A 23,943-nucleotide genomic window follows, 5' to 3' on the forward strand; every position below is an offset into this window, starting at 1 on the left:
TTGCTCTGCTGAGGGAAGTGGCCTGATGACTCTTCTGACCTTGGCAGATCAGAGCCGGCATTTCAGAAGGCAAGGTGAGGCTTATTACTTGAAGGTAATGGCTATCATGAAAGATGCAGGATCCAGCTGTTTGATAGTGTATGAGCCCCTTCTCCCTCCTACACAGCTGGTAAGAAATGAAGTCCCTCACTCTATTACTCTAATTGAATTCCAACTTGGGTAATTATACTATAATTAAATAAATTTTCCCCATAGTTTTAATTCACTGATAAATAGTGCTAGTCAAGTGGCTTCATTTCATTCCCAGACACGCATCCCTCTCTGTTTCCATGATAAGTGGAGTGATTTATATTTGAAAGATATGTGTGCGGAAGAACCACACAGTTCATAAAATATTTTAGGTATCATTTATGATTACATATGCTTTGCTCAGCATGAGATAACATTAATTTCTATTATGATCTTTCATCTAATTTCTCATATGCTTAGTGCCAAAGGAAATAAGACAGTTAATTAGCATTTCTTGTTTTCAGAACAACTTGGGTTGAGTTACCCGGGGGCCTGTCTTTACTTGTAGTTTTGGCTTTTTCCCCCTTTATAGCACACGGTTCTGTCCTTGGGAGACGGGCTACACTTGGTGTTTATTTTCAGTTTTACAAACGGAAATGCTGTGGTAGTGCTCCCAAGATCAGAGCAAGTTGCAGTATTACCTTTGCTATCTCAGCTGCCCCAGATCTCCTAGTACAAGGTTCTTTTTCTCAAGAAGGCATCCAACACTAGTCACTATTAATTTACTTCAATTGACTGTGGGAAAAAAAAGATGAATAGTACACGTGTAATCCATGCCATAGGTCACTGGTTTATGATAATTTAATGATTTATCCAGGAGTTGGTGGTCTAATCACTAGGACCAGATGCTGTGCGGTTTTTCTGTGTCTCGGGGTTATTACTCTGGGCTCTGCTGAGAGAGGGTCTCAGAATAGAACACCAAGTTGCACAGAAGAATCCAGATTTCAGTGTTGTTGTAAGACTGACCTTGAAGGCTTGAGGGAAATCTTTAGGGGAGTCATGGTGCTGGGGTGCAAATGCAGGGCCTTGGGCATGCTGGGAAAGCCATCTACCACAGAGTCACATCTACAGTCCAATGGATGGTATTCAATAGAATATATCAATACAAGGTAAGAAAGGCAATATGGAAATACTCACGAAAAGCAGCAGGAGCACTGGAGTCACAACAATGCCCTGGAAGAAACAAGAGAGAGAGGCGATGATCATTTGTTTGCTGAGAAAGAATTCTTCCCATTTTGATGGCCATACTAGTCACCTCAGTCCTGTTTAACAAAACGAGGAGAGAAAGATGGCTCTCCTACATCACATTAATGTCCCCTTCATGATTATTTATGTAAGGCAACATTAGAACTACAACCACCCAATGCTCCTTAAACTTAACTTTCCCCTGTCTACACCTACATTTCCTCCCTGTAGAAATGTCCCACATGGGTGGAAGCTGGCAGAGAGCAAGGCTTCTCATTCAAGCTTTTCAGTCTAGCCTGGGTAAAGAGCCCCTTTCTGAGAGAAGACAGGGTTTGGTCCCAGTTGGGGTCCTCTCCTGAGCAAAGACCACGTTGGCTGTGATGAATGAGACGTCGTGATTCTGTAATGTGAACTGATCTCCCCAAGGAAATGAGCTGCGATCTCAAAACTCATTTCACTTGATTAGACTCTGTGTCTCCACGGTGGAAAGAAAGTCTTTCATCTAATTCAGCCACACAGGACCACCTCAGTCCCTCTGCCTCCCCCAGGCAGAAACGAGCAAAAGATTTGTTTTCTCGATGACAGGGAACAGTTTGAGGCTGTTGTCAATGAGGCAGGATACAAGCTTTTAGCTTCCTTTAAAAGTATGCGTTTTGAGTTGGGAGTTAACATGACAGGGTTCACTTGAGAACACCAGATGATGGTGCCTCTCTTAGTTCTTCCTTTATGTCTCAGAGCTTTGCTGTGATTTACACACGAAAAAGCATTTCATATTTTTATTAATGCACTCTACTTGAGAGCTTGAAATTTTAGGGTCAGAATGTATGTGCAAGAGCAAGAGAGAGAAACAGAGAGACAGACAGATAGACAAACAAACAGACACAGAGAGAGAGAGAGAGAGAGAGAGAGAGAGACAGAGACAGAGACAGAGACAGAGACAGAGACCGAGACAGACAGAGACAGACAGACGGATGGACGGACGGACGAAGACACAGGGCTGTCCTTGGCATTCACAGGGACATCCCCAGTCTTTGCAGTTAGTGTATAGCTGGGAATACAGCACGAGAGAGACTACAGGAACAATGATGGTAAGATATTTTTAGTTTACTCTCATGTGAATATCCTTATACAGACTTGTTTTATTATTGAACAATAGAATGAATATGGTTTATTATGCAAGGGGGGCAGAGCAGTTTAAACTAGGGGGGGGTCACACTTTTACAGTTTCATCACTCCAGCACGTGTTGTGGTTTATCAATCCCACAGTTTCTATGAAACCAGCTCTCACCAGCTCATTCTGGCCAAAGCCAAAACCATTTTAGCTTAGAAAGGCTGCTGTTAAGGCTAACGGATCCCCAGTAACAATAATGAAGTATGAATAGTGAAGGGCTGCTACGCTTTATTCTTAAAATTATATTTACTTCATATGTGCATGTGTAGAGACAAAGGGACAACTTAAAGAAGTTCATTCTCCCACTACCATGTAGGCCCTGGGATCAAAGTCAGCTGTAAAGCTTTGCCAGCAAGTGCTCCTACCTGCTAAGCCATCTCAGCAGCCTGAAAGGCTACTTCTGTCCTTTAGTGACTTGGAATACATTTAGAGATTGGGTGGAATTCTAGCCATCCAAAGAAATGTAGAAGTGAAAAATATCTAGCTGTTGACCACTGAACTTCATGTCATTTTAGAAACATTTATCAAATATCCAGTTAAATTCCAACACCGTGCTCCCTCAAGGACTCATGGGGAGTCCAACATAGAGCCTATATTCAATAGCTCATAGAGCAGTCGGGCATGCTGGTCTAGGTTCAGTACAGAATAAGCTGTAAGGCTAGATATTCTGATGTCATTTATCTTTGAGAGATTTTATGGTGGAAGAGAAGCTGAGGCTGGGAATTAACAGAAAGTGATCTGGCAGAAGAAAGGGCCAGCCCCAGGGAGGGAGAGGCAAGCACTCCAAAGCCATAAGAGGTTGTAGTGGTTTGATCACAGTAAATTCATGTGTCTGGATGCTTAGCATATAGGGAGTGGCACTATTAGGAAGCATGGCCTTAATGGAGGAAGTGTACCACTGTTGGGGGCTTTGAGGTCTCAGATCCCAAGCTCTTCCCAGTGTGGAAGCCAGTGTCCTCCTGGCTGCCTTTGGATCAAGACGTAGAATTCTCTGCTCCTCCAGCACCATGCCTGCCTGGATGCTGCCATGCTCCCCACCATGATGATAATGGGCGGAACCTCTGAAACTGTGAGCCAGCCCCAATGGAAGGTTTTATGCGTAAGAGTTGCCCTGGTCACAGTGTCTCTTAACAGCGATGAGACCCTAGGACAGAGGTTGGGCAGAAAAATACAGAAATGGGTGAGGTTGAGCAGAGACCAGTTCACCCAAGGTCTCAGAGGCCTGGGTTCACTCTTATCAGCAGCAGCAAGCTACCCAGGTATAAGGAGTTAATTAATAGTTACGTGTTTGGTACATGGACCTAAACACAAGCAAAACATAAACATATTATACTAATTATGTCTTGTCACTGCACTGGCAGCACTTCTGAGAAACAAGCATGACATCGTGGCAGGATAAGAACGTTTACCTAGGAGAAAGGTTGAGCATTGTCACTCTGGTGATGTCTGCGCTGTGCTAGAGGTGATGCCTACGATACTGGCTCTCACGGAGTGCCTGGGCGCCTTGTTCTTCCTGATACCCATTTCATTTGTCCTTATAATAACCAACAGGATTGGTAAGATTATTAATTGGTAGGATTATTAATGCTATTTATCTCTGGCGCATTCATGTGTTTTAAAATGTGACCCTCCCTGACTGAAGAGGGCACGTTACTCTGTAGCTCTCTTTCCTACCTGAGGAAAGAAGGGTTTTAAAAAGCCACGAAACCCAACCCAAGCTCACATAGCAAATTTGGCAGAGGCTGGATATGAACCAGTTTGCTGGTCACTGGAAGGCAGCTCTCAACCATCAGCATGACTTCCTGCAGAACTGCACCATAGCACACGCCTTTGACCCGGGGATGATCAGTGACACCCAGAGATGGTCATTCTGGAAGCAGAGCATGGGAAGCTGCAGGTTTCTCTGTGCAGACACTTCAAACACATAGTAGCCAATAGAACAATCTCTAGCTTTCTACCAAGGTCTAACAACATTTAGTTCTGAGGTATTAAAATGTGCACACCTTGTAATTCTGGCTGGACCATTCATCGTTATTTATCTGTGAGGGTTGTTTAAGTTCGTTAACTACAACTGGGTTACTAGACAATGCTGAGACCTCTTTTTCAGTTGTATTAGGGACCGAGTCATCTCCAACACCATCAGCTGTGATGTGAGCTCTATTATGTTTGAATGAAGGTAGCATATTTATTACTAAATGTATAATGGCCCGTATTTATGAAGTACTCATGTCAGATAGTGCTAAGGACTTTATGTCTACTATTTAATGAAATCCTCACAGCCACCATATGAGCTCTGTACTATAGACATCTTTAAACATAAGGTAAGGAGTTGAACCTTAAACACAGTAGTTGAATTGGGGGACATCTCTCTCCTTAACTTTGGAGCCCATATTTTGAATGATGATGGCTCATGGTAAAACTGTTTGCTATCTGATGACACAGGCCTCCTGACTGGAGTTCAATGGCCAGAACCCATGTAAACGTGGAAGGGACAACCTACTCTTCGGACATTGTCCTCTGACCTCTACATACTCACTGTGGTAGGCTCTTACTCCCCAAATTATATATAAATTAAATTAAAACTTAAAATCTTTGTATAACTATGAAGCCATTTCTTTGGAGTTCTAATTTAAGGACTAAATCAGAGAGGGGCATATACTCAGTGTGCCTTTTAATGACATGAAAGAACTGTAAGGTGAGCCACTGTGTGACACAGCTCATACGACCCTTTAAAGCTCAGGTTTTGAAATACCAGTGTTATACGTGGAGGGGTCCTCAACATTTAAACAGTGACAGACAGCACTAAGGACCGAAGGCTAGAAAGGCCTTCTCCTTCTTCTTTCCTAAAAGCTCCTCTAGGTGGGAGGCCACGTGTGGTGCTTCCGGCAGAAGAAGGTTCAGGGTCCTCTCAAAGTCTCTTTTTCTCCCATGTGTCAAGTAAAGCCTTCTGCCTGCAACACCTGAGAGCTCAAGCCATAAAGTGATGGCTTTCACTGTCTCCAGAAAACTCCCCCATTTACTCTGGTGTTGTGAGTCACTCACTGCGTAAACACAGTCTAACGACAGCAGCAGGAAGGGCAGAGAGTGTCAAGGCTGAGGCTGACATTCAGACATACACAAATAAACCAGGAAACCCAGGCAGAGCTGTAGCGTGTCCCTCACCAATGGGACTCATAAAAACCAAAACTGAAAATGAACATCTCATTGTATTTTTAATAGAAAAAGTATGAGGAGATTTTGCTGTAACAGCTATGGTGGTCTCATTTACTGACGTCTGAGGCCAGTCCCAGGGTTCTATGTAACTTGACTACAAAAAATGACAGAAGGTCAGCTCTGCAAAGGATCCTGGGACTTCTAGACCTAGTCCTCATCTGCCAACCTCCTCACAAGCCACATGAGCTGAGGAACCACTCAGATAACACTTGCTCTCCCCAACCAGTGGCCTGGCAAAAGGTCCAGTAAGAGGAGAGACACTTTCTTAACCTCAAGCCACTACCACTGTTGTCTGCCTTCCCTGGCAGCAATTTTGGGGAAGGCCCACCTTCCTTCCTTGGAGGGGCCTTTTCGCTGGCTCTTGAGTGGTTCACTAGAATCCTGGCCTCTTTCGCTCTTGCCTCTGGCCATGGATACATAAAGCTGCTGGTGGTGTTAAGCCCTCCTGGGATTCAAAGTCCTTCCTCCTGGGCCAGTTTGGAGCCCTGTTCTAAACATACTCTCCCAACATGCATGAAATCAGACCCTTGGAATTGGACAGAAAGGGAGCAGCCGTCCTTGTAGTGTGAGGGGGGAGCCCTCTGGCCAGGCCCAGGAGTCAGCACCTGAACACACACACCTTTCTGGACTCCTGTTCACTGTCAGTTAGTGGTCTGACTGAAACACGAGTATTGTAAATAAATGATTTGTCTTGTAGGGAAAAAGGCCCTAAAGGTTACTGTTTTATTGACCTGTAATAAAGAGCACAATCAGTTCTGTCTGTACTAGAAAGGCATTCAGTGTGCTTTTCTGGTGGCTATACAAACACCCATGATTGCCTCGGAAGCCATTTACCATCTGGTGATGCCATATCATCCAAGTGAGCCAAAGTCCAGCCCATCTATTCCATACTCGAGGAAACCATGCTGTCAACTTCTGAAAATTCAACTTTTGCAATACCTTTCCTTTGAGACTTGAATGTATATTTGTGCAAAGATTAACTTTAAAAAGTTAACAACAACTAGGATTCTTCCAGCTCTCCGCCTTTTGCCTTGTGGCTAAGAGATGAAGATATGTTAAGAAGCTAGGGAAAAGTCTGTCCTTCTGGAACAAGGTTATGGCAAGCCAGGATGTAACTAGTGGTTCTGGTTAACAAATTCAAAGCACTGAGTTCTGAAAGGGTGGTATGGGCAGTTCTGAGATCTCTAAATTTAAACAAAATGGGCAGGCTATGCAGTCAACGATAGGAAAGATACTGCAAATATCAACAGCAAAGTAGTTCAGTGAGGTGCTTTAAGGACAAAATAACCTTGTGTGGAAGTGTGTCTGTATGTGCAGCACTCAGATACTGAGGCGAGTCTGGGCTAAAGACTTATTATTCCACCCCCAGTCCTAGAAAATCAACACACCACCTAACCAAACAACGACCATGGTTACCACACAGCCTGAGTATGCGCTTGCTCTGTTAGATGCTGGGGTATTTAGTGGCAATTGTCAAAAACACATCCATAACTTCTACGTCTTCAGAGACAAGCAACGGTAACAATGTGAGGAGCTCACAGAACAGGAGTCTCAGAGAGCCCTGAAAGGATGGGGGTGGGGGGTGAGGAGGCAAGAGAGGGAGGAGGAGGAGCAGGAAGAGGAGGCAGAAGAGAAGGAGGTTGAGGTGGAGGAAGAGAAGAAGTTGCTGAAATTCAAATTGTGCAGTAGCAGTGCAGTTGGGGGGGGGAGGGGATGAACCCAAAGACACAGAATGGTCTTCTAATCAGTCCACCATGGTGTTTAGGCTTCACATCAGAGATGGGGAGATTCGATTTAAGCAGTCTTGAAATAATCATGAAGAATGTGAGGGTGGGTAGTGTCTCCCCTCCAAAATTACACTGAGCCACAAGATAGCACTGTTTTCCAACCAAGGAAGTGTCGGGTAACTTAGTCAACATTGGGTCAATTAAACACACATTACCAAGCTAGCTATTGCATTGTTCAAATATAATCACAGGGCCAATAGCCTCAGACAAGGAAAGGACAGCCAGATAACCACTTTGGAATGTCAGCTGTCCTCGGAGGTAACACTGATCCTTGGGCACTGTCACTCAAAGTAAGATTTTGACCAATGGAACTGATACCCAACTCACAATTTCTTCTTCTGCTTTTTAAGTGCACTAATCTGTTAAGTGTCCCTTTGAAATCTAGACCCTCCATAGACTGGAGTACGTCTCAGAACCAGCAGTGGTGGGCTATGCCCCACCCCAGATCTATTATTTCCTGATCTTCGTTTTAGCAAGCTTCCTGGGTAATCTGTAGGTGTGGCGATATCCAGTCAGTGAATTTAGAACACAGAGCAGAAGCTGTGTTGGGCCAGGTAATTATCTGGTGCTTCCCTGCTGGAATCACTCCATCTGACTGTTGTCCCTGGAAAGCAGCCAGGGACAACAGGTAAACAAGCAGGAATAGCCACAGGTGCCCTGGAGGCGATGACTGGCAGATCTCTGTGCCTTAGTATTGCTCTGAATTAACGACTATATTTCACAAAGAGAGAAGGGCAACAGGCTACTCTCTGAACACTTGCTCAGTGGACACATTTGCACCCTGAGAACACCCCGACACATTTCTTTGTAACTCCTCACCGGCCGTCATGCGATTGAGCAATTACCAATCTCCCCCCAGATGGGTATTAAATGACTTGTAGGTGGGGCACACACTTCCTCCTTCTCTGGTGTGCACAATGACATCTGCGCAACCCCAGCTGCTGATGGCACTGGCTCTGTCAGGGATGCTGAGTCCACAATTGCAATTCACTTTTCTCAGACTTGCTTCGGTCACTTGTCCGAGCCAGCAGACACGGCCTGCTTATCTTGATACAACGTTCCTTTTCTCATATTGACCATTTATGATCCAAAGGTGACGCTCCTTGCTAAAGATGATGGGCAAAGGAAGGGCCGGTGGGGAGGGGAAATAAAAGTACTGAACGGAACAAACTGAATTTAGGGTCCTGATATTCTGACTTGCAGAGTAGATAAAGAACACAAAAAGCGGGGCTGGGGATTTAGCTCAGTGGTAGAGCGCTTACCTAGGAAGCGCAAGGCCCGGAGTTCGGTCCCCAGCTCCGAAAAAAAGAACCAAAAAAAAAAAAAAAAAAAAAAAAAAAAAAGAACCAAAAAAAAAAAAAAAACACAAAAAGAAAAACATGTATGATTTCTCTCTCTTTTTTGTTTTGTTTTTGTTTGTTCATTTGTTTGGACATGAGATCAAACTTGCTGTAGCCAAGGCTGGCGTTGAACACCTGATTTCCCTGTGTCCCTGCCTAAGTGCTGGGATTAGAGATAAATGCCACCAGGCTTGATTCTTGTCTTACTTTTAAGTGGAATAATTACTCTCTCTGGCTATGAAGATTCACCATCCCATGCTAAATAGTTAGCTGCTAACCTGGTCTTTTCCATGCAGATTAACAGGGACTAGAACAACTGAGGTCCAATTAATGCTCACCGAGTGATGGATGTGGGCATTTTCTGTGTTTTCCAAGGAAACTTCATGTAAATCTTCTGCACGTTTACAGATTGAAAACACCATAAGTAAACCCAAAGAAGTGCCTTAAAAGTCCTAATCTACATGCAGTAGGAAGAAATAAAGTGAAGGGTTCGGTTTTGATGAGACATGGGCTTCTGGAGCCAAGGCAAGATCTTAGCTACCAAAGGTTCGTTTCGGCCTGCGGGCCGCCTCTGTGGGTGCACAGCTGTAATCAGAGAGTTTGTAATGTGGCTTTCCTGGGACTAAGAAAACAGTTCTCCACAGAAGAACAGCAAGTACCTCAGACAAGAAGCCTCGCTTCTTAACGGCGAGAGGTTGATTCCGTACGGCCTGGTGGTTGGCCAAAGCCTGACTGACTGAAAAGCATCTGTTGGCGGTGCTCGAGGAGCTTCTCACTTTAGACTCAGCAGCCTTTAGTGAAACTCAGGGTTTCAGGGCTGTGAGGAGACACCATGACAGCAGCTACGCTTATAAAGGGAAGTGTTTGATTGGGGCTGGTTTACAGGTCCAGAGGTTTAGTCCATTATAGTCATGGTGGGAGGTATGGCCACAAGGATGCAGATACTGAGAGATCTATATCTGAATTGGCAGGCAGGAGAGAAAGGGAGGGAGACAGGGAGGGAGGAAGGGAGGAATAGGGAGACGGACAGACTCTAGTGATAGGCTTCCCCCAACAAGACCACACCTCCTAATAGTGTCACTCCCTGGTGACCAAGCACACAAAATTACGAGCCATATGGGGACCATTTCTATACAACCACAAGTGGGTAGCAAATACTATCAAGAAACCAAAGGCCAGCATTTACTGAGAAATACTATACAGTAGATACTGTGCTAAGTGTTTTTCATTTCATCCTATTTCATTTATAATCCAAGAATGTAACCTAATAGTTTACACAGGAGAAACAAGAGGGTTATAGAGTGAGGCTAATGGGGTGCTGTGAAGAGGTGGGATTCAGGACAAGCACCACATTAACAGCTCAATGGTCAGGATGCAGCCCAAGGAATGGGAGAATAGGGGTGTAGTCAAGATGTAAGATAGCAATACAAATCAAATTTCATTTGTATATAAGTATAAATACTCATACATACAATGTCTCCTGTACACAGGAGTAACTTAACGTACTAAATGACCTCTTAGGTATGGGAGTAACCCTGGATCTACATTCTCACTGGCTTAAAGGATTACACATCTATTCACTAATCAAATCTTGGGCATTCACAAAAGAACAGTGCCTGGCTGATGCTAGGCTGTTGTTATTATTATTATTATTATTATCATCATCATCATCATCATCATCATCATTATATTATTATTATCACCATCATTATATTATTATTATTATTATCATCATCATTACTATCATCATCTGGAGCAGTGAATGGATGAATGAATGTATATTTACACATGCTTCTCTTAGGGAGCAGCATATCCACCTATTGAGGACAGTATCTTAAATGCTTCAAGACTCTGAAATTAGTAGTAATGAGTCAGCTGATATTCAGTGACCTGCTGAGTATGCATCCTAAGCTATTTTATGCTTTGTATACACATGATGCATGCGGTCCTTAAACACAGTTATGATAAAGCATAGCCTGACTTTCACTTTTACAGACAAGAAAACAGACATAGACAGGAGAAGTATACAGAAATTTAAAAGGCTACAAGGGGTGGAATGGGAAGCCATGGTCTCTACCATTATGTGTTTGTCTGCATCCTGAGTAAGAGGATTTAAGGAATGGAGGACATTAGAAGTGACCAGTCCCTCCTTTTACACACTATGAAACTGAGACCCAAGAAAGGCCCTCTCACCACCACAGCTGTCGTTAGCAGATGCATAAGAACTAGTGGGCAAGGGTACCACGTCTGTGCCCCAAGCTTTATTTCTGGTGGTACCTGTGCTCAGGTAGACACATGGTGTATAGTCTACATGCAGAAGAACTGAAGACCATTGCCTGGACTTATGATTTGCTACACACACACACACACACACACACACACACACACACACACACACCCCAACATGTGGAAACTTTACTGTGTTAGTTAAGAAAATGCAAATAAGTTGTAGAAGGAACTTTTAAAGCATTAGACTTTGATTCTGAAGGTAAATGGTTAAAGACAACAATGACTCATCTTGCACATTATGTTGTATATTATATACACCACATTACCCTTAACGTTTCAGCTAAGGCTCATCCCAATACCCTTAAATCTTAATTAGTAAATAAGCAAAAGAAGATTTAGAGCGGAAATAGCTCTATCTATAGTCACACTGAATATCTACTGGTTTTGGGTATATGTTTATATATGCACATGTAAGCCAATTCTCCTTGCCTGGCCTCCTGTCTTGGTAGGCGTGCTGGGATCACAGATGTGCACACTGTGCCTGGCCTTGCACGATGTGGCCCCAGGGACTGACCTCAGGATGCCAGGCTTGCAAGGCTATGGTTTCATGTATCCGTGGACTCTGCTCCCTGCCCCGCTTGCTTTTGTTCCTGTTGTTGGTATTTTGAGGCAAGATCTTCCTATAGAGCTGAGGGTGGTTTCAAATTCAACAATATTTCAGCTTCCGCCTTCCTAGGGCTGATGTTACCATAGCAAGTTAGATATTTATTTTTAAATGTATTCTCACAAGCATTTCCGTATCTTTGGAACTTAAAAGTGTCAGAGTAAGAAATGGACACCAGAAAAATCACAAACACATTTAACTAGTTCTTTAAGGGAACTAAAAAATCCACGTCAACATAATTTTCCTAGTTCCCCAGTAGAGGGCAACTTCTACACATTTTGATAGTTAACAAAACAAAAAACCAAAAAAGCCTCGAACAACTTCAAGTCCACGCACATCAAATCAGTAAGAGCCCTAAGTTAAAGTAAAACGATACAGCTCAGGGTTACAAACTGACCTCTCCTGGCGGGTAGCTATAAAATGTCACTCATAGAACTGAGCTAATTAGGAAATGAGTATATCTAATGAACGATTAGCATGATAATAAAAACACAACTTTAAGACTTGCGGTCACAGCAGACATCAGTTCAAATGACAGGCATCAGTGACTGAAATATAAAAAGGAAACAGAATACTGCTCTTATTATCAATTGTGATTGAGTTTTGGTGTACCTGATGAATGTGTTTTCGATAAGAATAGCAAAAAAGAGAAACGGAAAGTCTGAACACCTCAAGCATTTGAAACATATATAACTGTTCCTGATATTATGAAATCTGAATTCATTCTTATCAGGGCTCAGGTGATAATGGCAGCAGGCATAAAGGCGTAACTGATCTACAGTTATGTGGCAACCTGAGCAAAACCCCACAGCAGGACTGTGTTGCTCCATACATCAGCTGGACACAATGTCACATGTTCTAGCTTCTTCCTTTGTTCAACAATTTTCTATCTTTTTTTTAGTGTATGTGATGTGGCATGTGTTCCCATGCATGTGGGTATGCATGTATGTTCATACATGGGTAGGACCATGTATATGGATGTAAGTGTACAAGTGCATGTGTGCTTGTGGAGGCCTGAAGTTGATACTGAATGTCTTACTCAACTGCTTTTCATCACTCTTACCGTGGCTGACCAGAAGCTCACAGATTTCAGCTGCTCCAACGAGCCAGCACGTCCTGAGATCCCTGTCTGTTTCCCATCTCCGTGCTGGGATTACAGACAAGCACGATACCTGCTTAACACTTGTGTGTCCTGGGGAATCCCAATGCTGGCCTTCACACTTAGTTGCAGGGCAAACCTTTTATACCTTGATCCACCTTCTTTGGGTGCTTAGAATGTGACAGGCACTATTCTAGAAGTTAAGGACACAGACTGACCAAATTCTCTGCATTCTTGGAGGTTATATGCTATGTAGTAACATTCCCACAACATACACAACATATAATAAAGTTTTCTAAAAGGAACTTCCAAGACGGATAGTTAACCATCTCCTAACAATAGTCTCTTGATTAGAAAATTAGTGTTTTCAATATGGATGGCTATTATAAGGAAAAACGGAAATGCTTCATTATTTTAATATTACTTCCCTTGCACAAAATAACACAGGGATCCCATTAGGAAAATAGTTAGAAGGATGAAAAATGGGATTTTCTAGTACCCCACTAAATCATAAGATTGTTTACAGTGAGTCCTTTCGGTAACAAAGAGCACATCAGTATGCATCCGCCCCTGATCCTCCGTCATCAGGCAGCTGCTGTGAATGACCCAGGACTATAGCTGTCTTCTGGCCATCATATCTACGGACTACCTAGAGCTTACCTGTCCTTTCACAACCGTGTTTCTTAGCACTCTTCCCAAAAAAGAGTATTCTTCTATTTGACTTATTTATTGTCATTTTACTCATCTCTGAGTCCATATATGATTTCCCCTGAAAATGATAGGCTCTGTGGTATATACACTGTTGATCGGTGAACTTCAGAAGCAGCCTGGGAATATGACATTTAATTGCTTACAGAGTGACAAACAATAAAGGGGGACAGGCATTTGCCCTGGACAGGGTCTGCAGTAACTTCATCAGTCCACACACAATGCAACAATTTCCTGCTGAGTTGGAATAACAACCATTTTTTAAGTCAGGAAATTTTTATAACAGATTTGTTGTACAACCCACTTAAAATTTCAATGCTATAACCAAGACCCTTGTATCATTGTGTTTGTAATACTGCTAAAGCCACATATTTGCTTTCCTGCCTCTTTTTATTTAAAATGCGGGCACTGGACTTTTTAAATTTATAAAAATATGCAAAGGAAAACCCATGGCACTAGGTGGCGCTGTGGGACCTTGCAGGGCAAAGCAATACCAGAAAGTTCTGTGCTAGACAGACTGTTGTGGTTGATTCTGTGCGTATAAATGCACGTTAGATATTTTGTATGTATAGTCCAATGCCACTCTCATAATAAAAGCAGCACGAAGCTGAAGTAAGTTCACCAGAACTCTATCAGGAAGACACAATCTCATTTCTAATCCTGTGTCCTAATTCCTACGTTTTTAAGTTTCTTTTTCATATAATGAATGCATTTTCGAAGTATGTTTCTTAATCAACCCTTTTAAAATTTACTTTAAAGATACCTTTCATTTGAGACTAAAACATTAACATTTAAGACTAAAGCAAGTCACTAATTACATATTTTTCCCAAAGAATTTCTCCTAGGAAGTTTCTTCCATCCAGGTTCACACCGTAGTCCTGGGCTATGCCCTCTGCTCCCCCAGATGTGTCTGTTCCCCCAGATGGTGTGACTGCTCCCCCAGATGTGACTGCTCTCCAGGTGTGTCTGCTCTCCCAGATGTGACTGCTCTCCAGGTGTGTCTGCTCCCCCAGATGTGACTGCTCCCCCAGATGTGACTGCTCTCCAGGTGTGTCTGCTCTCCCAGATGTGACTGCTCTCCAGGTGTGTCTGCTCCCCCAGATGTGACTGCTCTCCAGGTGTGACTGCTCTCCAGGTGTGACTGCTCCCCCAGGTGTGACTGTTCCCCCAGGTGTGTCTGCTCCCCCAGGTGTGACTGCTTGCTGCTGAGCTGCTCATTTGGATGCAGCTGCCGGTTGGTTCATCAAGATAAAAGTAGGAATTAGGTGGCAGGTGAGAAGATAAAGACATGGACAATATACATACTCACACTCAGATAAACACAGGCCATCTGCCCTGGACTACACACCTGTGCCTGCTCACTGATCCAACTTGCCCCTCCTGTCCCTAACTGTTTACCTACAAGTGATGAATCTCAAGATAACTCAGGTCAAATAAAGGTGGACAAGCGACTTGTCTGTCATCTGTCCACAATGTTCTATCACGTATGCAGGCCCCTCCTTAAGAACAAATGCTACTAGTGACGCGGAGGTAACAGAGTGCACAAACCTCAAAGTTAAAAACTAAATACTGAAGGGTGGAAACGTATGATTACTGCAAGTTTTAGATGGGTAAGATTTATCCTCATTAACAGTGAGGATGGAGCTTATATTACAGGTCCGCGGTATGATTAAAAGCAATGAAAGTGACTTTTTAACAAAGGTAACCAAAAGGCCTGTCTAAGAATGCTGTTCTTCAAGTCTGTCAGGTAAGAGTGCCAAGCTCATCTGTAAGCTATGCACCGCTCACAACAGCTTCAGTTGCCTTTGGAAAGCCCTTTCTTGCCACCTATGAAAATAACATAACATCTGGTCATTCCTGAACTTCTGGAGACCACGGAGAGGACAATCCTCACCTTAGGTACAGGTCTTGAAAGATAAACATTGAGGCTGCAGTCTCTGGGCAGAACTGTGTCTCAGAAAGCCAGTGGCCTGGTGCAGGTCACAGGTCACAGGTCACAGAGGGAATTCGTTAGCCTTACCCCAGCACCCAAGGTAAAAAGATCCCTTTGGGCATTTCAAAGGGTGTAGTGTCTATCTATACACAGGTGTTTCTGCAAGCACTAAGAACCATCTGGAAACCAGGTGCAGAGAAGTGGAAAGAGTGGGAGGAGAACTGGATGAGCATCCTATGGTCCCTGTTCCCTCACCCATTTCTGCAATCTGCCTTCCCTCTCAGAGTAGAATGGAACAGGGCCTTCGGGATAGCAGCAGGGCAGCCATCTTGCTGCTCTCCCTCTTCACTGCCTCCTTAGAGAACAGCGCTCTCTAGAAGCTTCCATAGGTATTGCAGCAGCTTCACCAGCCGGGGAGCAGACTCCAGCTGTCCTGAGGCCAAGCCTGAGGAGACAGATTTTCCAGATGTACTGGGATGCTGTCCTCAGCTTTTCATTTCCAGTATGGCAAGTACAGGCAGCCAGAATTCGTAGGACCCACGCGCTCTCTGGCCCTCAGCAAACACGATGATTGTGTGATTTCCCAAGTGTTGGCATGAACCTTTTCTCACAATGCTTGTGACTAGGAACTTGGAGGAGGAGGCATGACTATGAGTACACACCAGTGCTCTGGTGTTTTGGGTTTGCTACAGGAGTAAGGGGGGCAATCCGGTCAGAAGAGGGAACAGAGAGGCTCTGGAGTGGGCGATGGCCATGCTATTACTCAGCTGGGTCCAATGCCGTACCTCAAAACGGACCGTTGCCCTGTCTTTCTCTTGGTGCTTAAACTCTGGGAGACTCCAACCCAGCCTCCACCCTGCCTACCCACCTACGTCCACCTCTCCACCCTCTATGGGTGCTGAGCCGCTCCTGCACGAGTCCTTCAGTGGCACCCTTCCAGTATCTCTTCCTGCTGCTACGCAGGTGTGCTATGTGTCTCCTCAGGAGCATGTCACACACCTACAACCTTCCACTTACTTACAGACCTCTCTCATGTGCTGCAGATACCACTTGGTGAGAGGGCTTGCCCCCACAAGGCCCTGGGCTTGATCTCCACGCACAGCAATGAAACCATCATCTTTCTTTGGCTCCATCCTGGGCCAAGTCATGAGGGACCAAGATTATTTTTGCTCTATCTAATATTCTATGTTCTTAGAAATAGTCTAAAGCAGAGTACTATCTCAGTCAAGGGTCAATTACTGTGTACCTGTGTGTGTGTGTGTGTGTGTGTGTGTGTGAAGTCAGAGGTCAGAGGTCAATGTTGGATAACTTACTTTACCACTCTCCACCTTCCTGTCTTTTTTAATTATATGCTTATGAATGTTTTCCCTGCATCGTGTATGTGCACTAAGCCAACAGAGGCCAGAAGAGGGCACTGGATCTCTTGGAACGGGGTTACAGACAGTTGTGAACCACCATGTGGGTGTTGGGAACCAAAGCCAGATCCTCTCCATGATACCTCTCAGCCATCTCTCCAGGCGAGACTAGCTGGCCAACAAGCCTTAGGATCATCTTGTGTTTGCAGATCCCAACCCTGGGAATACATCTTGTGCCACTGTGCTCAGTTTCATGTGAGCGCTGAAATCTAAACACAGGCCCTCATGCTTGTGCAGTAAGCACTTGACAACGGCGCCATCTACCTCAGGCTCCTCAACCGAGTTTCTGCCATAGGTAGCATTTGCTACACATACTTGCAAGTCACGAGACATGCTGCAGGGGGAATCCATTTTGAGCCAAGCCAGGAGATGATGCAGTTACTGAGGGTCTCCATTAACAGACGAAGAAGCCATTGCACACGGAGGGTAGCTGATTTACTCAAAGAGAAGCAATGGTTTTTGAAGTCAGGATTTGATAAATCTCAAACCTAAAGTTCTATTTTGTGTCTCTTTCTCTTATAGATTTATATATACATGTATGTATGCATGTATGTATGTATGTATGTATGTATGTATGTATGTATATATGTAGGCTTAGCCTCCATTGATATGGTTGGAATTCAAGATTATTTTTCCGAGAATCAATGATTAGTTTACAAACTTTAGGAAACAATTTGCAAACTGAAGGCTTAATAAGCCTGCTGCTTGTAATTCTTAAATGGTAGACTATGTTCTGGAATTAAATCGTGTTTAGAAACCATTTTAACAAACAATGAATTCATGTGAAGGCTTTCTTAGCTGCGCTATCTAAATGCACAGGGCAACCTAAGAGACGGGGACAAAACAAACCCAGAACCTGTCAGTAGAACATGGTAAAGACCTGCAGAAACTGTGCTGTGAGATCAGGTGTTGAAAAAGGAATTAAATCAAAGAGTTTAAAATCTCAGTATGAAATACTAACAGGCCCCCTTTGTATCTGAATTACAACTTCCGGCTATGTGTATTTCTCGATTATAAAGTCAAAGATGACCTTGGGTACTTGGTCTTCTTGTCTTCCGGGATTTTAGTCAGGGCTTCCTGCGCACTAGGTAGGCTGTCTACTAATAACCAGAATATATCCTACTACAGGAACAACAAAGCAAGAGTCTAGGATAACTATAAATCCTAAATCATCTATCTAAAAATCCCTATTTCTCCGGTTAAAATTCGATCTCGTATTCATAGGGTTTGGGTAGTTTTATTCTGCAACAGGTCCTATAGTTTATAGGACACTTATGGTGGACACATGATACAAGGTTGGGGAAAAACCATGGCATGGGCATTTAGTTTCGACCCTAAGCCAAGTGGCAACAAATGGAGACACAAGGAACAAGCAGGCTGGATCCTGGGGACAATGGAAACTCACTCGGATGGGCAGGGGTCTGAAAGGGAAGGAGTGATTGCTAACTTGCCAACCTTAGGCTGCAATGACTCTGGATGACCAAGGCAGGCCAAGCCTGGAGGTGCCAGGAAATGGTCTGGGGCGAGGAAATAAGGATGTGGGGTAGAAAGAGCAGGGACAGATAGACGAGAGTGCATGCAGGACAGGGCACAGCAAGTGGGACTTGAAACAACACTGATGGGGATTTCATGCAAGACACTCATGAAAAAAATACCCAGTCCTACTTAATAGCACCCTTCTCAGCATCTATAAATTAAATTAAAAAGGGCAATTAGTTTAGGGAATATTTCCAATGGTACTGTCTGGAATTTAACTTTCCTGGGCCCAAAAACTTTTATGTGTGTGTTATTACCGAAATGTCAGGGAACCAAAGGCTGAAGGCATGTGGGATAGGATAATGACGTCGCGGGATGGTATGTCTGACCTGGCCTTCCTTCCGGTGCCGGTGAGGTATTGTTCTCTGAAGAATTTGTGTTACCTCAGTAAACTTAGTCCTTCTGGAGTTTTTGTTAGCAAGGAGTTATTTCTATTCAGAAATGGAAAATTCAAAGACCTGCCCCACCCCTGGCTGTATGGTAGTCTACACGGCCGTGGACTGGCACAGTCTGAGGGGCCCAGGCCATGTATAGAAAGGCATAGCTACAGCAGTGGCCAGTGTCATGGGCCTGTCAGGGCTCTCTTAAGAGGAACAAAACCATCTCCTGTGCCTGCTCTTAGAAAATCCAGCATAGGTGAGGATGAGGAAATCCTACGAGAGAGAGGAGTAATTTCCAATATACAGGTTGACTTTGTGTAAGAAATACATTTTAGAAGCAGGCTTGAAGGCAGAAACGTAATGAGGGAGGAAAGCCTTGAGAACAGACAGAAGAAAAGGTCCACACTCGCTCATCAAAGGCACACTTCAGAATACAAATCCATTTCTCATCCATCTGAGGAAAAAGTAACAAACAAATAGAGGTCGCCCGGCTCCAACCTCTTTGAGCCAAATCCAATGAGTTCTGCATTAACAACGAGGCGTAGTCATGTTATTTCAAATCAAATGCGTGCAGTCACCAAGCTGACTGGCTAACTGAGGTGTGTGCTCTCCTTCTAAATGAATGAAGTGTGTTTACAAACTGATCTGGGGAAGCAAGGCAGGCGTGGGGAGGATGGACGTGAGGAAAATGTGCTCTCAGCTAATCTATGGACTTCTCCACGATGCAGAACACGGCAGAGGCCTTCACTGGGATTTTAATACATTTATTTCTATACATTGCGGCAAAAATTTAGTTACTCTCCCTTCCTCTAGTGGATACCCGGGGCAGCAGCTGGAGGGCTGTGTATTTAAACATGGAATGGAATTCTGGTTTCCCTCTTGCCACCTACAGAAATGTGCTTGAAGAGAATTAGAAAAGATGATTTTCTTGGAGTGAAATAAGTATATTCACTTTCCTGCAAGGTATCTGACAGGCTTTTTAAACACCCAAGTCATGTTTTCAAGAAACAGACAGAAAACCTAAGTGTATAAAAATAGCATTTAAGTTTCCTGAGGCTTCATGTTCTTAAATGTGTGCCCTCTGTCTTCTTCCTGGATGCTTAATGCTTCATTATTGTATGATGACTTGACTATCGTACAAGTATTTCCAGCAGACAGTGATGTAATCATTGTATATTATTAAGGAGGGCTCAGCAGTCATGTTCTGTCATCACAACACAGACTAGGTCACACGCTGTACTGCTCAGTCACACTTTGCAAAGCTGAAAAAGCATATTTAACACCAGCACCAAAGCATTCGCAATGCCCGGAACAGATGAGAACCAAATCCACTCTCTTATTGTTTTAAATTTAAAGTGGCCATAATTTACTGATCATTTATATAAAGTATAATTTAGCAAAGCAGACTTCCACAAGTGCTGAAATAACTGATTTTCTCAGCTCTTGATTTTTTAACAAATGATTTATGCCAGTTCGTGCATGAATAATCCTCACGTATTCTAACTCAGACTCGGAGACCCACGGCACAGAGCCTCAGCTAACACAAGCTACAATCCAACACACGACCAGTTGGGCCTACTGAGGTACACAGTGTGCCTCGAATTCACGATTATTAAACGTTTTACAAACTCAGAGACTGACCCGAGACCATTTTAAAAATCTTTTACTATGAATTTTTAAGTTCATATTTTATTAAAACAATAATGGGGAGGGAATTTTTCAGTTACCTGACTACCATGTGAAAAGTACTTTACATAAGTTAGGTCAATCTTTAAAAATCTAATGATGACTGTCGATCCAAACAGGAGATAGCTTCCCAGGACGGCCATGACCACCAGGGACTCCTTCCCCTTATTCCAGCCTGGACCTCCGCAGTCAAGCACAGCCCGGTAGGGCTCTGGGCAGCACACACCTCCCATTTAACTGCTCTGACTCTCTTTCCCTGACTGCTTTATTATAGCGGACTCCACTCCGGTCTCCTCCCTCCTACCTATACCATCGGAACACATCTTGTTTAAGTCTGCAGGCTGTGGAACTCAGGTTTGCACTCAGGTTTCTCTAACTCAAAGCCCTTTTTCCTATCTGACTCCAGCTGGTTCACTTTCAAATACAGCCATAAGAAAGGTTTCCAAAAGCTAAAACTGAAGGAAACAACACATTTCCACCACGCACCCAACACCTCTACCAACAGCCTACATCTGAAGAAAGCTGGTTCAGTCAGGGAAGAAACAGAGGACATGCTCTAGGTGTTCACTTGGCCTTGTTCTGAGTGACGCACACACCACAGGGGTGAGTGGCAGTGCGCAGTTCTGGAGGGATATGGTTTAGATTCTTTTCATCAGTAATAATCTAAATCAGATGCTACACATGCGGAGATGGGCACAGGGCATTTTCAGTGATGCAGAATTCCCAATAGTATTCAAGCACGGGGGAAATGTATATGACCACATGTATGCTGCCCAATCGTCACTGTCTATGCAAAGTATTTTTACCATGTTTTTAGTTGTATTTAACACATATCAGTGTTTGTCTGCATGTGTGTGTATCTGTGTACAGTCCGCAGCCTGCAGAAGCCAAAAGTGGGAGTCACATCCTTTGAACTAGAGTTACAGATAATTGTGAGCTGCCACGTGGGTGCTGGGAGTTGAACCCGGGTCCTCTAGAAACGCAGCCAGCACTCTGAACCACTGAGCCATCCCCCTAGTTCCCTGAAGTACTATTTAAATGTGTATTTGCTTTTATTGATCATGGATGTATAAGTGTGGGTATCTATGTGTGTCTGTATGCATGAAGGCGTGTGGTACTCATGGAAGCCAGAAAAAGGGCATTGGATTCCTTAGGCTGGAGTCAGAGGCAGCTGTGAGGCATCTGACATGGGTGCTAGGAAATAACTCATTCTCTGAGAGAACATCAGGGACTTTCAGCCACCGAGCCACCTTGCCAGCCCGGTGAAATATGTTTGAAGTAGAAAATTTAAAGAGGAAAAATGAGTGCCCAGTATTCAGCTCCCAAATGCTTCTTTCATTCAGAAAAGACTCTTGTAACTGAGAGAAGATAGATTAAAATGATTACTTTGATTTTTACACAGAAAATATCTGTCATCTAGGTTAAAACGATGGTTGTGTTCTGCCATACGCCCACTATTCCTTGATGGTTACTCTCCACTGTCAACCCGACTGGATTTACAATCACCTAGGAGACACATCCCTGTCCAAAGAGAGTTAGGTGAGAAGAGAAGGCCATCTGAATGAGGGTGGTGCCATCTCGCCAGCTGAAGCCCTGGTCTGAATTCAAAGAAAGTTAACTCTGATCTCCGCTGCCCTCTGCTTCCTGTTCCCTGACTGTGACAGAGGCTGAGGAGTCACAGCCATGACCCACTTCCATGCCTATGCCTTGTCTGCAGTTCCGAACTCTGCTACTCCCCAAACTGTGTGAGCCAACCTAAGCCTTTCCTCTCTTAAGCTGTTTCTCTTCAACAGCAACTTTGATGTCGGCGACAAGGAAATAAATCCATTTCTCTATAAATGCTATAGATAAATAAATGTAGGAAGATTTCAGCAGCATCTTGAGGAGAGCTCTCATGGGTCATAGTTATCCAACCTCACTCAGAGTGATTCCTACACAGGGGTGAGGGTGGGAGGGGCACCTCAGAAGAGCATGGAGAACAGCGTGGGAGTCCCGCCCACTCTACACCTACAATGACACGTTACTGACAGCCCTGCTCAGGTCTAGCCATGCTGGCATACTGGTGGCTCACTGCAACTTTAATGCTCGATTTTCTGTTTGATCGTCAAAAGGAGCTTCTTTTCATAATATTATTGAGTATTTGGACCTTCTATGGGTAACTAGGTCATGTAGTGTTTATTGATTTGTACAGGGTGTTCCTACTACTTGGGTACAACTGTATGGTTGAGTGACTGAAAAGGGAGCACTGGCATTCGCTCTGTTCACAAGCGCTTCGGGAAACATGGTTTTAATTGTCACGAAATGGAGCTGATCACTGTTTTAACACACAGCTCTGATTTAGGACTTAGGATGCAGCGTTTTCTTCAAGTGGATTGGGTATTTTAAACCTGCAGAATGACCAGAAAACCATAAGTTCTCCATTCACAAGGAGTATTTGAATTTATGAAGCAAGAGGGAAGAAGGGACCCTATTGAGTCCTGGGGATACTGCTCTCCTCACACCCAGTTGCTTCGTCATAAATCAACCAAGCTCAACAGACTGCAGACATTCACCTGAGACTAAGTATATCGTGTCTTCTTCTTCTTCTTTAAATGAAAACCCTCCTCATGAGGCACCTGATGTATTAGGCAAGTTTCTTATGATACGACATGGTTGTGTGGAATCAGAAGGCTTTTCATTACAAAATGCATGTAGAGTGCTCTACGGCGGTCGACCCAAGGATGTATTTTTCTTATAATTAGATTTTTGTAGGCCTGTTCTTTGCCATTGGACTTGGTGCATCTTCATGAAAGAAAGAACAAGAACAACAAACACTAGGCAAGAAGTTGGAAGAATTTGCAGCCCCTGACCTCCTAACAATAAATTGTTCATGTCCGTGGCATTGAGTTTCCATGACTGTGTCACAAGGTTTCACTTGCATTTCTAATTTTTTTTCTTTCTACCAAATGCTCCCAGACTAACAACCAGGAGCCATCTTTGATCCCCTCCCACCGGCTCCCTGTAATGACTCTCAAGCTTTCCCTACTTCTGATTACTTTGACCTGGGCACTTGCTCTGTGCTCCTGCTGTGGCTGCCTTCCATAGATGGTGTCACTGTTCCCTTCAATGGCAGCAGCAGCAGCAGCAGCAGCAGCAGCAGCAGCAGCAGCAGCAGCAGCAGCAGCAGCAGCAGCAGCAGCCGCCTGCTCTCCACTGCTCCAGCCCAGACGGAGCGTTTACCGTGGGTCAAATTCTCACTCTAGCATTTATACCTCGATTATGATCTCAGAAATGATCCATGGACTTCGGTATCCTCGGCTATAGAATGAAGATGATAATTATACCTGCCTCAGAAACCGTAGCAGAAGGTGTCAGATGGGTGCCGGGGCAGCCCCAGTGGCAACACAGCTTGGCTGAGGCTCTGGTCAAAACTATTACCATTATCACCCTGGCGCTGAAACCGCCCTTTTCTGAACCACTTGAAGACAAACGCCCTCCTTACTTATCTGTTTAATTCCTCCCTAGTGCAGGGTACAAGTGCACCTCACA

At 44.0% G+C, this 23,943-nt stretch overlaps 1 protein-coding gene across 5 annotated transcripts in view; it reads right to left on the bottom strand.

Moving 5' to 3' along the window:
- Nucleotides 1-23,943, bottom strand: part of Slc10a7 (solute carrier family 10, member 7) — a 224,314-nt gene that overhangs the window by 75,812 nt on the left and 124,559 nt on the right. For all 5 annotated transcript variants that reach the window (NM_001010948.2, XM_039097586.2, XM_039097585.2 and 2 more), the window contains one exon: nt 1,207-1,242. In NM_001010948.2, coding sequence (NP_001010948.1) covers nt 1,207-1,242 — 36 coding nt within the window. The remainder of the gene's footprint in view (nt 1-1,206; nt 1,243-23,943) is intronic.

This window comes from Rattus norvegicus, chromosome 19 (genome assembly GCF_036323735.1).
Source record: "Rattus norvegicus strain BN/NHsdMcwi chromosome 19, GRCr8, whole genome shotgun sequence".
NCBI lineage: Eukaryota > Metazoa > Chordata > Mammalia > Rodentia > Muridae > Rattus > Rattus norvegicus.